The 14785-nt window shown below is 38.4% G+C and overlaps 1 protein-coding gene across 1 annotated transcript in view; it reads right to left on the reverse strand.

Moving 5' to 3' along the window:
- SCN11A (sodium voltage-gated channel alpha subunit 11) overlaps positions 1–14785 on the reverse strand; it is a 103021-nt gene that overhangs the window by 2197 nt on the left and 86039 nt on the right. Inside the window, exons 24-25 of the mRNA XM_056129319.1 lie at positions 7516–7616; positions 1413–1683 (exon numbers count right to left, since the gene is read on the reverse strand). Coding sequence (XP_055985294.1) covers positions 1413–1683; positions 7516–7616 — 372 coding nt within the window. The remainder of the gene's footprint in view (positions 1–1412; positions 1684–7515; positions 7617–14785) is intronic.

Raw genomic sequence — 14785 nt, forward strand, 5'->3', positions numbered from 1 at the left:
AAACATTTTTCAACCACTAGAGTTGAATGCCTTAAATGTAACTGCCATTGCCTGGTGGTTGTTCAAAGAGCAGAAGTCAGAGTTACTTTCACAAAGTGCAATGTCTGACACTGTCTGCCAGAATTTGGCAATGGGATGAATAAATGGCCCCCTGCACACTGAAAGAACCGTTAGTTCTTTAAGCCTTCAGAAGATTCCCCCAAATTCATTCTACCACCATTTCCTAACTTTATTGCTGCTTTCGCTTTTACCAGGACTTGTGATTGTGTCAGTAATGATTAAAGGTCCATCGAACTAAAAACATATAGAAGATTTTTTTTCTCTACATTATCTAGATAAACTTCAAGACTCAGAAACCAAAACACCTATGAATCCTGCCATTTTCTTGCTCTCTGAAACATCTGTATTGCCTGCTGTTGTGATAGAAAAGAAAATATTTTGATACAACATATCTGTTTAACACACCTTTTCTGAAATAGCACAAAGCTTTAACTTGTGAAATTAGTTTTTGTCTTCGCTGTTTTTTGAACTATGAGAAAGGCCTCTGGCAAGTTCTACACAATTATAAAAAGTCAAATTATAGATTTAGTTAAAAAAATTCAAAAACCCAGAATAAACTCATATATAGCCATAAAGAATTTAATTTCAGAATTGATTGTTTATGTGTGTTGGGTGTGTGCATTTTGTAAAGGCGTGTGATAAATTGTTCTTATTCCCTTTCATTCTTCATGAAATTTAGAATTAATTCTCTCTATACTTGAAGGAAAACATACCTTATTGAGTGAGACTTATTGATCAATAGCATATAAGCAGTTCATACATGTATAGTGCACACTGTGGTTTGTTAATAGGGTAATCAGAATAAAGAAAACTCTGTCTTACAAAACACTCTTTGAAGTCCAATAGAGATTGGGTCTTGAAAGTCCCACGTGGGAGGTGAGAACAGCCCTGCAATGTTACAGGGACACAGACATTGTGACATGACATCAGTATAGATTTTGAATTTTGACAAAAGATGGGAGCTAATCATTACATCCTCAAACTACAATATGCTTATTAGGGCTTCGTGTTGCCTAGAAAAGGTAGAACTTTTGCATAATTACCTGGATAAGCCAGGTACCCCATGAAAAAATTGAGTCATCTTAATTTTGCTTCTCTCCATTGAATAAATGATCCATATAATTATTTAATTCTCTCTTTCAAGTGTGTAGACAGTCAAAGGAATGAAAATTACTCTATCTCCTAGCAACCTCCCTGCAGAGAATGGCGTTAAAACACCTATTTTCCCAGAAACTGCACTAAGTCTGATTTGTTGCTTTATGTGTCATTTGAACATACTTTCAAATGATAAGATTCACAAGTGTCCTTTTAGCTCTCAGAATAGGGGCTTTCTCGCTGCTGATTTTACTTACTAACAATAGAAAGGACCACGACCACACAATCAAATAAATTCCAGCCATTGGTGAAGTAGTACTGCCTCAAAGCAAAGATTTTGATGAGACATTCCATTGTAAAGATGACCACAAAGACTGTGTTGAGAAGATCAAGCGTGTATTTCATGTTTTGACTTTGTCCATGATATTCAGCCATCATGCAAATCATGTTGAGAATAATGAGGCTGATGATGATGATGTCAAAGACCTGGCTTGTGACTACGTCAAACACGAAACCCTGGCATTTGTTCTGAGAGAGAAAAAGAAAAGAATTACTTTGAGTTGCAAAACATGATTACATACACAGAAGAACATTCATAGGATTTTTTTTCTCTTGCATTGTTAAAATATTTCTTTTAAAAAATGCAAGACTCTTCAAAAAGCATGAAAGTCTTGATATATATTTTTCATTTAAATTTGATTAGACAGGGAATAGAGAGATAACACAAGGGGTTAGAATTGGTCTCACACGAGGCTGGAATGATAGCACAGCGGGTAGGGCATTTGCCTTGCACATGGCTGACCCAGGTTCTATTCCCAACATCCCATATGGTCCCCTGAGCACCGCAAGGAGTAACTCCTGAGTGCAGAGCCAGGAGTGGCCCCTGTGCATCATCGGGTATGACCCTAAAAGCAAAATAAATAAATAAATAAATAAATAAATAAATAGGCTTGGTCTTACACAAAACTTACCCCTGTTAGATTTCTTGCACTGCATATGGTCCTACAAGCACTGCCAGAAGTGATCCCTGAACACAGAGATGACCAAACTACCCATTAAGTATGTGCTAATTGCTCTGATAAACCAAATTTGTTTAAACCAAATTTGTGTGCCTAAACAGGTATGTACAGAGAAATGATAGTTTTTCTATTATTATTATCTTTAACCTAACTGCTGTGAAGCAGTACTTTACTCTTTACTTAGTGGATGACCATTCTAAAATACAATCTGAGATATTAATACTGCCTATCACTATTAATTATAGAAAGCTTATTTTCGACATTTGTATATCTTTAATTATCTTACATTCTATTATCATCCAATTAAGATATGCATATACTATCTTATTTAAAGAACTCACAGACCCCCCCTAGGACTTTATCTTCATATCCAAAGAGACATATTATGATAACCCAGGCAGATGTTGATTTGTGGTAATAACAATGGAGAAAAACAGAAACACTTCAGTTTAAGAGCTAGTGTGGAAGTAAAAGGGTTGGCATGTTTGAGTAGAGAGGGCTATAAGGAACAACATGGCTTGGACTATCATTTCTGACTGATTGAGTCATTCAACCAACTGAAGAACATAGAGTAAAGAGCTTTGGAGGAAGATTGTGAGATTTGTACTGATCGTGTTAAATGTGCAGAGTTAATGGGGTATTCAGGACCCATGGGCAAGTGGAAGAATTGGTTTGTGGCTCAGATGCAGAGCAGGAAAGCAGATGTGAAGTTTAATGATGTCAACACTGACCTGAATTAAAACCATGAAAGTGAGATAACTCAGGGAGACCAAGGGAAATGAAAAGAGTAGAAATAGCACTGGAGTAATGCTACATTTAAGTGGTATCTTTCCAACTTTGAATTTCAAGGCTGTAACTTTTTTCAAGGAGCCTGAAGAATAAATTTGAAAGCCAAATGAGTTTTCTAAGAAAGAGTGTGTCAAGGCTTCTCGGAATATATTCCAAGAATGCAAAAAAGCACAGTAGAAATGACATATGTACCTATATGTTCATTGCAGCACTGTTCACAATAGCCAAAATCTGCAAACAACCCAAGTGCCCTAGAACAGATGACTGGTTAAAGAAACTTTGGTACATCTGCACAATGGAATACTATGCAGCTGTCAGGAGAGATAAAGTCATGGACTTTCCTTATAAATGGATAGACATGGAGAGTATCATGTTAAGTGAAATGAGTCAGAAAGAGAGGGACAGACATAGAAGGACTGCATTCATTTGTGGAGTATAAAATAACATAACATGAGGCTGAAACCTAAGGATAATAGATACATGGGACAGGTAGATTGCTCCATAGCTGGAAGCCTGCCTCATGAGCAAAGGGCAGAAGGCAGCTGGAATAGAGAAGGGATAACTAAGAAAATGATGGCTGGAAGAATCGATCGAGATGGGAGATGTGTGAAGAAAGTAGATAAAGGGCCAAACATGATTGCCTCTCAGTAGCTATATAGCAAAACAATACCCAAAAGTTGAGAGAGAGTATGGGGAAAATTGTCTGCGATGGAGGCAGGGGGAGGGTGAGAAAGGGGGGGTATACCGGGGATATTGGTGGTGGGGAATGTGCACTGGTGGAGGGATGGGTGTTTGATCATTGTGTGATTGTAACCCAAAGATGAAAACTTGTAACTATCTCACGGTGATTCAATAAAATTTAAAAAAAAATAAGGGTGACCTCTAGGGAAGCACAATAAAGGTTGAGAATAAACACTGAGTATGGGCTGGAGCGGTAGCACAGCGGGTAGGGCGTTCGCCTTACAAGCGGCCAACATGGCCGACCCAAGTTCGATTCCTCCGCCCCTCTCGGAGAGCCTGGCAAGCTACCGAGAGTATTCGATATGCCAGACACAGTAACAACAAAGTCTCCAATGGAGACGTTACTGGGCCCGCTTGAGCAAATCGACGATCAACGGGAGGGCCTTTACCTTTTACCTTATGGGAGAGTAAGCATTGATCCAAAAAATTCAACTTGAAGGCTGGTGACATAACTCACTGATAGAGCCCATGCTTGGCATATCTGAGGCCTTGGGTTTTATGCCTGCACACACACACACACACACACACACACGTGCAGACACATACATACATATTTTAACTTAAAATTTTGACAGTTGGGGTATATTAAGAGTAAAAATTACCTAATGAGGTAGATAATCACAATTATCACTGTTATTCTAATATTCTATTGTGCTGCAGCCATTACACTACAGTATAACTTTTAAACTAGTCAAGTTTGGCTTAGCAAGAACCAGAAATTATTCCACATCCATTGGTCTGAAAATAAAATACAGCACTTCTGAAGTAAAATAACTGTATACCCATACCTACCCCCCTCCTCAATATACACTCCATGTGCAATTGTTATTTGTTTGTTCCATAAGTAAAAGAGAATATTTATATTTTAAAGATTAAAACAAATCTCTGAGGAGACCATGCTGTTAGTTCAGGGCCAATGTGAAGTCTAAGCCCAAACTCAGGGACTTCAAGGGGAGTTTGGATTTAGTTCACACAGCACTGCTCTCTGGAGTATAGAAGTTGATATAAGCACAAACTAGAGTGATCGCCTTTGGTGGTTGGAGTCACTCTCTGGGAGGGATTGATAGGTGAGCTCTAGCTTTTCAGGGGGTGGCACTTGCTTCCAGATGAGACATGGGATAAACATGCTATAGAAGACTGTGAGAGAAGGGAGGTGGCAACTTCCTTGAGACAACACAGTCCATGCCCACTCAAGGTTTCCTTGAAGCCTGGCATACCCAGTGCAGCAGAGAAGCCTTGTAGCTGCATCTGCATTACCGTAATCCTGCCTGCACATGTACTTCCTTGCTATCTCTACATACCCTATGAAAAAATGCATTGCATAGGTGCTACAGAATGAGTTGAGTACATGTGTGTCATAGCTGTGTGCAAACTACACACTCAGGTACTAATAATGTGAAGTCTTTTAGGTAATTCTGTATCTATAACCAACTGATACTGAGGTGCATATAAATAAAAAATTCCCTATTGAGTCAAAGGCAGAGAAAACTGCCAAAGTCTGTACAAGAAGTGAGACTGGTACTTAAAAGTAGATTCTCCTTAGGTAAATGGAAGTTTTACATACTATCAACAGAGTAAACCTCTCTAAATAAGAAAAAATTGTGGGGGGGGGGGGGGTTGTTGGAATACAGTGCTTAGGGCTTACTTTTGGTTCTGAACTTAGGGGGTCACTCCTGGTAGTGTTCAGAGGACATATATGGTGGTGGGAATCAAACTTGTGTAAGGCTTTACACATTGGATATGTGCAAAGTTTTAACTGCTATACCATCCCTCGAGTCCCTTCAAATATAATTTATCATTAAGCCCTCGGCCAAAATTCTTTACTATATAAAGCCTAAAAATTTGGCCCTGGAATTCACAGATTTAATCCCAGGGGGAATGAATAGGTTCTATATGCAACTTGAAATGTAGTATCTCGTTCAACTAATTATTATTAAGAGCACATTTTACAGAACACTTTTAGACTAGAGCTACGCTCTATTCTGAGTGCTAGGAATAAGTTTTAAAGTTGCTTTTAAGTAAAGTGACTGGTGAGTTTGGGAAGTGAGTTTGCATGAAAATAATCTATTTTATCTACATGCCCCTCCTCCATATTACTTCCCAGATATTTTGACCCCTACTAATCCTTGCTGCCTTGAAAGCCTTCAAAATCACTTGTCAGAGCTACCAACTGTGTCTGTTGTGCTACTTTATAATCGAGTGCTCTCAGCCCCAGTTTCCCAATTAGTCTGCATACATGGGGTGCAGCCCTGGGTGCTACTTCTTCCATCTTGCCCTGCAATGACCTGGTAAAGCTGGATTCAGAGAGAGAGCCAGGGTGAGAAAACTGTGACCTGCAGGCCAAGTCTGGCCCACTACCGGTTTTTGTTTAGTCCATGAGATGAGAATGGGTGTGAGTGAGAAGCAAAGGCAGAGCCATGACACGCTCATAAAGAAGCAAGAAGAAGCTAGGACTAAGTTTCAGTTCCAGAATTCCTGGGATCGAGCACAGATACCTGAAATTGAGTCATGATTTCCCCGAAGTGAGATAACCATGGTGAGGTCAACTAAGGATTACCTATCAGATTCAGGTGAGGATGTCCCCCAGTATATAACCCTTATGTAACTATTATGCAACCCTTATGTAACTCCAGCTTATAACCAATCGGCTAAGTACAAGTAGTGAAAAGCGCCTCAGACTGTGACCAAAAACGGTGGTCCGTGGAAAGTCGCTGTTATATAATGTTTAAAAAATTATATAAAAGCCCCTCACTTTTGAGAGTTGTGGCTGCTCATCCAAGAAGGCTGTCACTGCATCGGTGAGCCAGACGAGGGCCCTAGCTCAAGTTAGCCAATAAAGACCCTTTGCTTATTGCATCACAACTTGTCTTCGTGTGATTCCTCTGGGGAAATCACAGCCCATTTTTTTCTTTCTTTTTTTTTATTAGTGAGACACCACGAGGTACAGATGGACCAAACATGATTGTCACAGCCCATTTTAACATGAGTTTTTTTTTTAACTTGAGAAGCTGACACAAAATTATGTGAAATCTACATTTTAATCTCTATACATCACACTCTTAGAATGCATAATGATTGAGAGATCTAGTAACTGGAAAACGGAGATGGTCTAGAACCATTGTGTTCGAGAACACAGTTCGAGGTCATCTCTGACTGTTTAGGGGCTACAGTGATAAAATTGAATAGTAGTGGCCAACTGGGCTTGCAACACTTATTTACTGTCTGATTTTACAGAAAACATTTTTCCTGATACAAAAAGATCCCTCATAAACACTTGTAGAGTGAGTACACTTGACCTCAACTTTACACCAGAAAATGCTGAAAAGATTGTAAATATATTTTAATTTGGTCAAGAGCAAACATTGCTGAGTTAATGTCGTTGGCATGAGAACGTACTATACACTCACTAAAGTGAAAATTTAAGTTTTCACCCAAACTCTTTTTGGGGGTAGAGGGGTGAGCCACACACACACCCCAGTGATGATGCCTAGGGACTATTCCTGGCTTTTGCTCAGAAATCGGTCCCCTGATGGTGCTTGAAGAACCACATTCGGTGCTAGGGATTTGAATCCGGGTCAGTGGGATGCAAAGCAAGCGCCTTAACCTCTGCACTATTTCTCAGGCCTCTCTTGTCAAAACTCTTATTCTTGGATTTGAATGTCTAGTTTTCTCTAAGACCTTGAGCCACACCCATATATTTGGGTTCTATTGAATTCTTAGAACTTAGAAATTTGAAAATATATGACAAGCACCTGTGATCCTAGTAATCTTTTCATAAATTTTGTATTTATAATTAATCATTTTTTCTCACCAGAGGTCTTGGAATAGGCTTTTGAGGTTTTTTGGATCCTAATTTTTTCATTGCATTATAGTATTTCTTCTGTTCTTCTGTCAAAAAGATGTCTTGACCACCTAAGTATTTGGATAAGAGATAATTATCATACTAATTTTATGTAAACAGTTCTGAATTTTTAGAAATGGTTCCAAAGTTATATGCATTGTTATTAACAGTTTCTAAAATTGTCATGAGATGTAAAAGCAGTAAGATTCAGGGAGAACTGAAAAGATTAAAAACTGGTGGAAGGGAAAAGTAAAATTACTTATATCAGTTATATTTTACATTTTATAATATAAACAAAGATCACAAGCACTTTGCAAACATCTATAGAATTTTTATTAAAAACTCAATATTTTAGATTGCACCCTAGCAATAGCACAGTGGTAGGGCGTTCGCCTTACAAGCGGCCAACATGACCGACCCGAGTTCGATTTCTCCGCCCCTCTCGGAGAGCCTGGCAAGCTACCGAGAGTATTCGATATGCCAGACACAGTAACAATAAAGTCTCCAATGGAGACGTTACTGGGCCCGCTCGAGCAAATTGACAATCAACGGGAGGGCCTTTACCTTTACCTTACCTTTTATCTTAGATTGCACAAAACAATCCTCAATGAAGCCAGAAAAATTAGTAGCAAAATTTTAACAATAAATTTCATAAAGTGGTAGTTAAAATTCTCCTAAATAAGTGAACTTTTGTATACCTCTAATAAAATTTCACTAACCTATAATAATTTCATAATGAAATTATCAATATTTGTTAGAACACAGTCATAAATGTTTCTATTAATGATCAAGAAAGACTGTAAAAACAGATGAACATTTTCACATTTTGAAAATTAGAGACAAACTATCTAAAGGAAGATGTTAGAGAAAACAGAACTTAATTCCTTTTTAAAACATAGCTAAGCAATCAGGTACAGCCCGCCTCCAGGGCCTGGGACTCTCTCTGGGCATGCGCAGCTAGCTCGATCTCATAGCACAGCCGCTTTTTTCCCCTGATCTGTGGGGGACCAGTGCAGGGACACTTTCTGGAGCCACGGCCGCTAACGTGGCCGCGAAATATTCTTCCATTACATATGCCCTAGGAACCATAAGCTACCTTCTTAGATGGAATCTTCTCTATTTTAGCTCAGCCACTAGAAACACAGTAGCCAATAACTCATAAGCCTATCTCAACTCACACTACATATCAAGCAGAATACTAACAGTAAACGTGAAGGACTAAATCACACTTGTCACAATGGTAAAGCAACACAAAAACCCACCAAACTTGCTTATTGAAGAGGCTAGCCCAGAAGACATCAACAGTACTGTAGTGTTAGACAACCTCTCTGACAAGGAATTCAGAAGGGAGCTACTTAGGATGCTTAGGGAACTAAAAGAAACAATGGAAAGCAATGCCAATAAAAGACAAGAGGATTTGAAGGCAGAAATGAGGAAAATGCAATCGGAAATGTCAGACCTAAAAAACCTGGTAGACGAATTGAAAAACTCAGTGTAAGGCCTCAGCAGCAGAGTAACAGCTGCTGAGAACAGAATCAGTGAGCTCGAAGATGAAGTTCAGAGACTCTCCAGGAAAGAGCATAAAATGGAAAAGAGACTCACAATTCGGGAACAGATGGCAAGAGAAGATCCTGACGAAGCCAAGAGGGGTAACATAAGAATTATTGGAGTCCCAGAGGGACAGGAAGAAAACCTTGATGAAGAAGAAACTGTCAAAGACATCATTGCTACAACGTTTCCAGAGCTGAAGAAAACTTTTGACCACATTCAGGAGGCCCGAAGGGTACCAGCTAGAAGAAATCCGAATAAAAATACCCCAAGACACATTCTGATCAAAATGACCAAAACCTTAGACAGAGACAAAATTCTGAAAGCAGCAAGATCAAAGAAAGAAATCTCTTACAAAGGAGCATCCTTAAAATTCACAGCTGATTTTTCTGATGAAACCCTCATGGCCCGAAAACAGTGGTGGGACATAGTGAAAAAACTCAGTAAAATAAATGCCTCTCCAAAAATATTTTACCCAGCGAGACTCTCATTCATAATAGAAGGAACAACACACAGTTTCACAGACAAACAACAGCTCAGGAACTTCATAGACTCAAAACCATGGTTACAAGAACAACTAAATGGGCTACTTTAAGGCAAGACAGGCCCCTCAAATACACCAAATTTCAACAGAACAATGGGACAAAATCCCATAACAATAATCTCTCTCAATGTCAATGGGCTAAACGCACCAATCCTTTTTAAACTTTTCCACAAAATTGAAATATCAAAAACACTTCTGAACAGTTTCTACGAAGCAAATATCACACTGATACCAAAAGCAGACAGAGATACCACAAAGAAAGAGAATTACAGGCCGATATCCCTGATGAACACAGATGCAAAGATCCTCAACAAAATACTAGCAAATAGAATCCAACTACTCATCAAAAAGATCATACACCATGACCAAGTAGGATTCACCCCAGGGATGCAAGGATGGTTTAACATTCGGAAATCAATCAACATAATCCATCATATCAACAAAAGAAAAGATAAAAAGCATATGATCATATCAATAGACGCAGAGAAAGCATTTGACAAGATCCAGCACCCCTTTATGATGAAAACCCTAGACAAAATGGGTATAGAGGGGACTTTCCTCAACATAGGTAAAGCCATCTATCACAAGCCTACAGCAAGCATTATCCTCAATGGGGAAAAACTGAGAGCCTTCCCTCTAAGATCAGGAACAAGACAAGGATGCCCACTATCTCCATTGCTGTTCAATATAGTACTGGAAGTACTTGCAATAGCGATTAGGCAAGAAAAAGATATTAAGGGCATTCAGGTAGGAAAGGAAGAAATCAAGCTCTCACTATTCGCAGATGATATGATACTATACTTAGAGAACCCAATAACCTCCACCAAAAAACTCCTAGAAACAATAGACTTGTATAGTAAAGTTGCAGGCTATAAAATCAATACCCAAAAGTCCATGGCTTTCCTATACGCAAACAGTGAGAGAGAAGAAAGCTACATGAAAAAAACAATCCCGTTCACAATTGTTCCCCAGAAAATCAAGTACCTAGGAATCAGCTTAACTAAGGAAGTAAAGGACCTGTACAAAGAAAACTACAAAACGCTACTTCAGGAAATAAAAGAGGAGATGAGGAAATGGAAAGATATCCCCTGCTCATGGGTCGGGAGACTTAACATTGTCAAAATGGCAACACTACCGAAAGCATTGTATAAATTCTATGCAATCCCTATAAGGATACCCATGACATTCTTCAAAGAAATGGAGCAAACACTCATGAAATTTATATGGAACAATAAGCCCCCACGAATAGCTAAAGCAATTCTTGGGAAAAAGAAAATGGGAGCAATCAACCTCCCTAACTTCAAACTATACTACAAAGCAGTAATAATTAAAACAGCATAGTACTGGAACAAAGGCAGAACTGCAGACCAATGGAACAGGGTTGAATACACTGACATCTCCCCTCAATCATATGATCATCTAATTTTTGATAAAGGTGCAAGAAATGTGAAGTGGAGTAAGGAAAATCTCTTTAACAAATTGTGCTGGCCTCACTGGACGGCTACATGCAAAAAAGTGGGCTCTGAACTCTGTCTAACACCATGATAAAAGTAAGATCAAAATGGATTAAAGACCTCAACATCAGACCAGAAACCATAAGGTACATTGAAGACAAAGTTGGCAAAACCCTCCATGACATTGAAGCTAATGGTATCTTCAAAGATGCCACGCCACTGGCCAAGCAAGTGAAAACAGAGATAGATAAATGGGACTATCTTAAACTAAGAAGCTTCTGCACCTCAAAAGTAACAGTGACCAAAATACAAAGACAGTCTACAAAATGGGAAATGATATTCGCCGAACACACATCTGACAAAGGGTTGATATCAAGGATATACAAAATACTGGTTGAACTCCACAAGAAGAAAACATCCAACCCCATCAAAAAATGGGGCAATGAAATGAACAGAAACTTTCTCAAAGAAGAAATCCAAATGGCAAAAAAGCACATGAGAAAATGCTCTACATCATTAATTATCAGGGAGATGCAGATCAAAACCACAATGAGATACCATCTCACACCTCAGAGACTGACCCACATCCAAAAGAACAAAAGCAACCAATGCTGGCGCGGATATGGCGAGAAAGGGACACTCTTTCACTGTTGGTGGGAATGTCGACTGGTTCAGCCTTTCTGGAAAACAGTATGGACGATTCTCAAAAAATTAGAAATTGAGCTCCCATTTGACCCAGCAATACCACTCCTGGGAATATATCCCAGAGAGGCAAAAATGTATAATCGAAGTGATATCTGCACTTGTTTGTTCATTGCAGCACTCTTTACAATAGCCAGAAACTGGAAGAAACCTGAATGCCCAAGAACAGATGACTGGTTAAAGAAACTTTGGTACATCTACACAATGGAGTACTATGTAGCTGTTAGAAAAGATGAAGTCATGAAATTTATATACAAATGGTACAACATGGAAAGTATCATGCTAAAGCGAAATGAGTCAGAAAGAGAGGGATAGGCATAGAAAGATTGCATTCATCTGGGGAATATAAAGAAACAAAATATGAGATTAATACCCAAGAATAGCTGAGATCAACACCAGGAGGATTACTCCATAGCTTAGAGGCCAGCCGGGCATTCTAGGGGAAAGGGCAGCTCAGATAGAAAAGGGAGCACCAAATAAAGGGTGTTTGGAGGATCCTCCCAGGAGGGGAGATGCATGTTGAAAGTAGACTATGGACTGAACATGTTTGCCACTCAAAGTCTCTTTTGCAGACCACAACACCCAAAAGGAGAGAGAGAACACAGGGGATTGCCCTGCCACAGAGGCAGGGTGAGATGGGAGGGATGGGGGTGGGAGAGATATTATCCATGGTGGTGGAAAATGGGCACTGGTGGAGGGATGGGTATTTGATCACTGTATAATCGAAACCCAAGCACAAGAAATTGTAAATCTACAACTGTACCTCATGGTGTTTCACTAAAAATAATTAAAAAAAAAAAAAGAATGAAAAAATAAAAAAATGTTTGCTCAAAAAAAAAACATAGCTAAGCTGGCAAAGATGGAAAATATCAAGGAAGTTTTCAAAATAGGCGAATAACAAATTAACCCAAAATCCATAGTTGTAATATCAGCAGCTGATAGTCTGTAAAAACCGAAATCTGAATTCTAATAGCAAACAGGTCATGAGTTAAAGGCAATGAACTAATGCGAAGGTCCAGCAGTAACTGACTCAAGGGATGGGTGTTGGAACACTGAAACCTAATCATAAACAGCTTTGTAAGGGTTCTAGCTCACAGCGATTCAATAAAAAAAATCAATAAAAAATTTTTTTCTAAAAGAGAGAGAAAGAAAGAAGGAAAGAAAGAAAAGAGAGAAAGAGAAAGAAAGAAAAAAAAGAAAGAAAGAGAAAGGAAGAAAGAAAGAGAAAGAAAGAAAGAAAGAAAGAAAGAAAGAAAGAAAGAAAGAAAGAAAGAGAGAGAGAAAGGAAAGAGAGAGAAAAGGAAAGAAAGGCAGGAAAGGACGGCAGGAAGGAAGGCAAGAAGGAAGGCAAAGTCTCCAATGGAGACGTTACTGGACCCGCTCAAGCAAATAAATAAATTATAAAAATAAAATAAAATAAAACTGGAAATGTCAAAAAAAAAACAGAGGACAAAGATTTACCAACATTGTGACTTGGCAATGGCTCTTTGAACATAACATTAAATGAATGCACAGTGATAAAAGAACAAAAGAAACAAATTGAACTTCATCAACATTTGAACAATTGACCATGGAAATTTCACAACTTCATGAACTGATTTATGAAAATATGTTATTAAAGTAAGAAGGCAGGGAGGCTTGGGGTGTACATGCTGCATCATATGCCTTGCATGGATGAGATCTAGGTTCAAATCCAATCAGCACACACACTTACACACAGACAAATATATACATACATAGGTATATGTACATATGTATACATTGATTTGCAAATATAACAAGGGATTAATATTAATGACTCTATATATAGACCATAATTATATATAGAATCTATATATAGATTCAAAATTATGTATGGAACTTTTAAAACACAAAACGACAAAACAAATAACTCAATGGTCACAGGACTCGATCAGGTATCATCCCACAAAGACACATAAGTGATTAATAAGCACATGAAAAGATGCTCAACATAGATGAGTGAATGACCAAAATGAATAAATGTCAACACCACTCAGCCAGTAAAGCTGAAAGAATCTTAAAACATAATAGTAAATAAAATATTCCCATTGGAAGAAGACAAAAACTCTACGATTCCACTTGTATGAGGCTCCTAGGTAGTCAAAATGAGAGGTAGAAAGTAGAATGAGGTTGCTAAGAGTTGTATGAAGGGGAATCTAGATGCTATTTTTAGTAGATGTTGAATTCCAATTTATAAGATAAAAGCTATGGTAATAGATAATGATACCGATTGCACATCATCATGAAGGTATTTAGCTTGAGGGCCACATCCAGCTGAACTCAGGGGCTATTCCTGGCTTAGAAGTGACCTCTAGTAGTTAGGAGTGACCCGTACTGGTGCCATATATGATTCCAGAAATTTGAACCAGGCCCATTAGGATGTAAGTCAAGCTCCTTAACTCCCATACTATAATCCAGTCCCTATGAATTCAGTACCAATGAATGGTACACTAAACATAGTGTTAAGATGATAAATTTGTTATATGTATAGTACCACATAAAAGTAATTTATAAAAAAAATATACAACCCTAGAAGTTATCCAAATTCAACATGCCTAACAGACACAAAATGTGTTCAATAATCATATGCCTCTATAATAGTATTGAAACTATTATCCTGATATTGTCACATACATGTGTATGTTGTGGGACAAAGAAAAGGAGTAAAAACAGAATGAAAGTCAAGACACTTGCTTTGCATCCTGCTGACCCCAGTTTGAATCCCCAATGTATTACAGATGGTTCCCTGAGAACAGGATGTGACCAAACCTTCTCTCTCTCTCTCTCTCTCTCTCTCTCTCTCTCTCTCTCTCTCTCTCTCTCTCTCTCCCTTACTCTCTCTCACACACACAATAATTTTGAAGATTTCAATCTTCTTCTATTCCCAAGATAATCAGGTTTCTTAGTGCGGAAAAGATATTTACCAATATTTCAGGGAAGAGATTGAGTAAAGACCTAGTATCCTGAGTTT

The sequence above is a fragment of the Sorex fumeus genome, unplaced genomic scaffold (assembly GCF_029834395.1).
Source record: "Sorex fumeus unplaced genomic scaffold, SorFum_2.1 ptg000072l, whole genome shotgun sequence".
NCBI lineage: Eukaryota > Metazoa > Chordata > Mammalia > Eulipotyphla > Soricidae > Sorex > Sorex fumeus.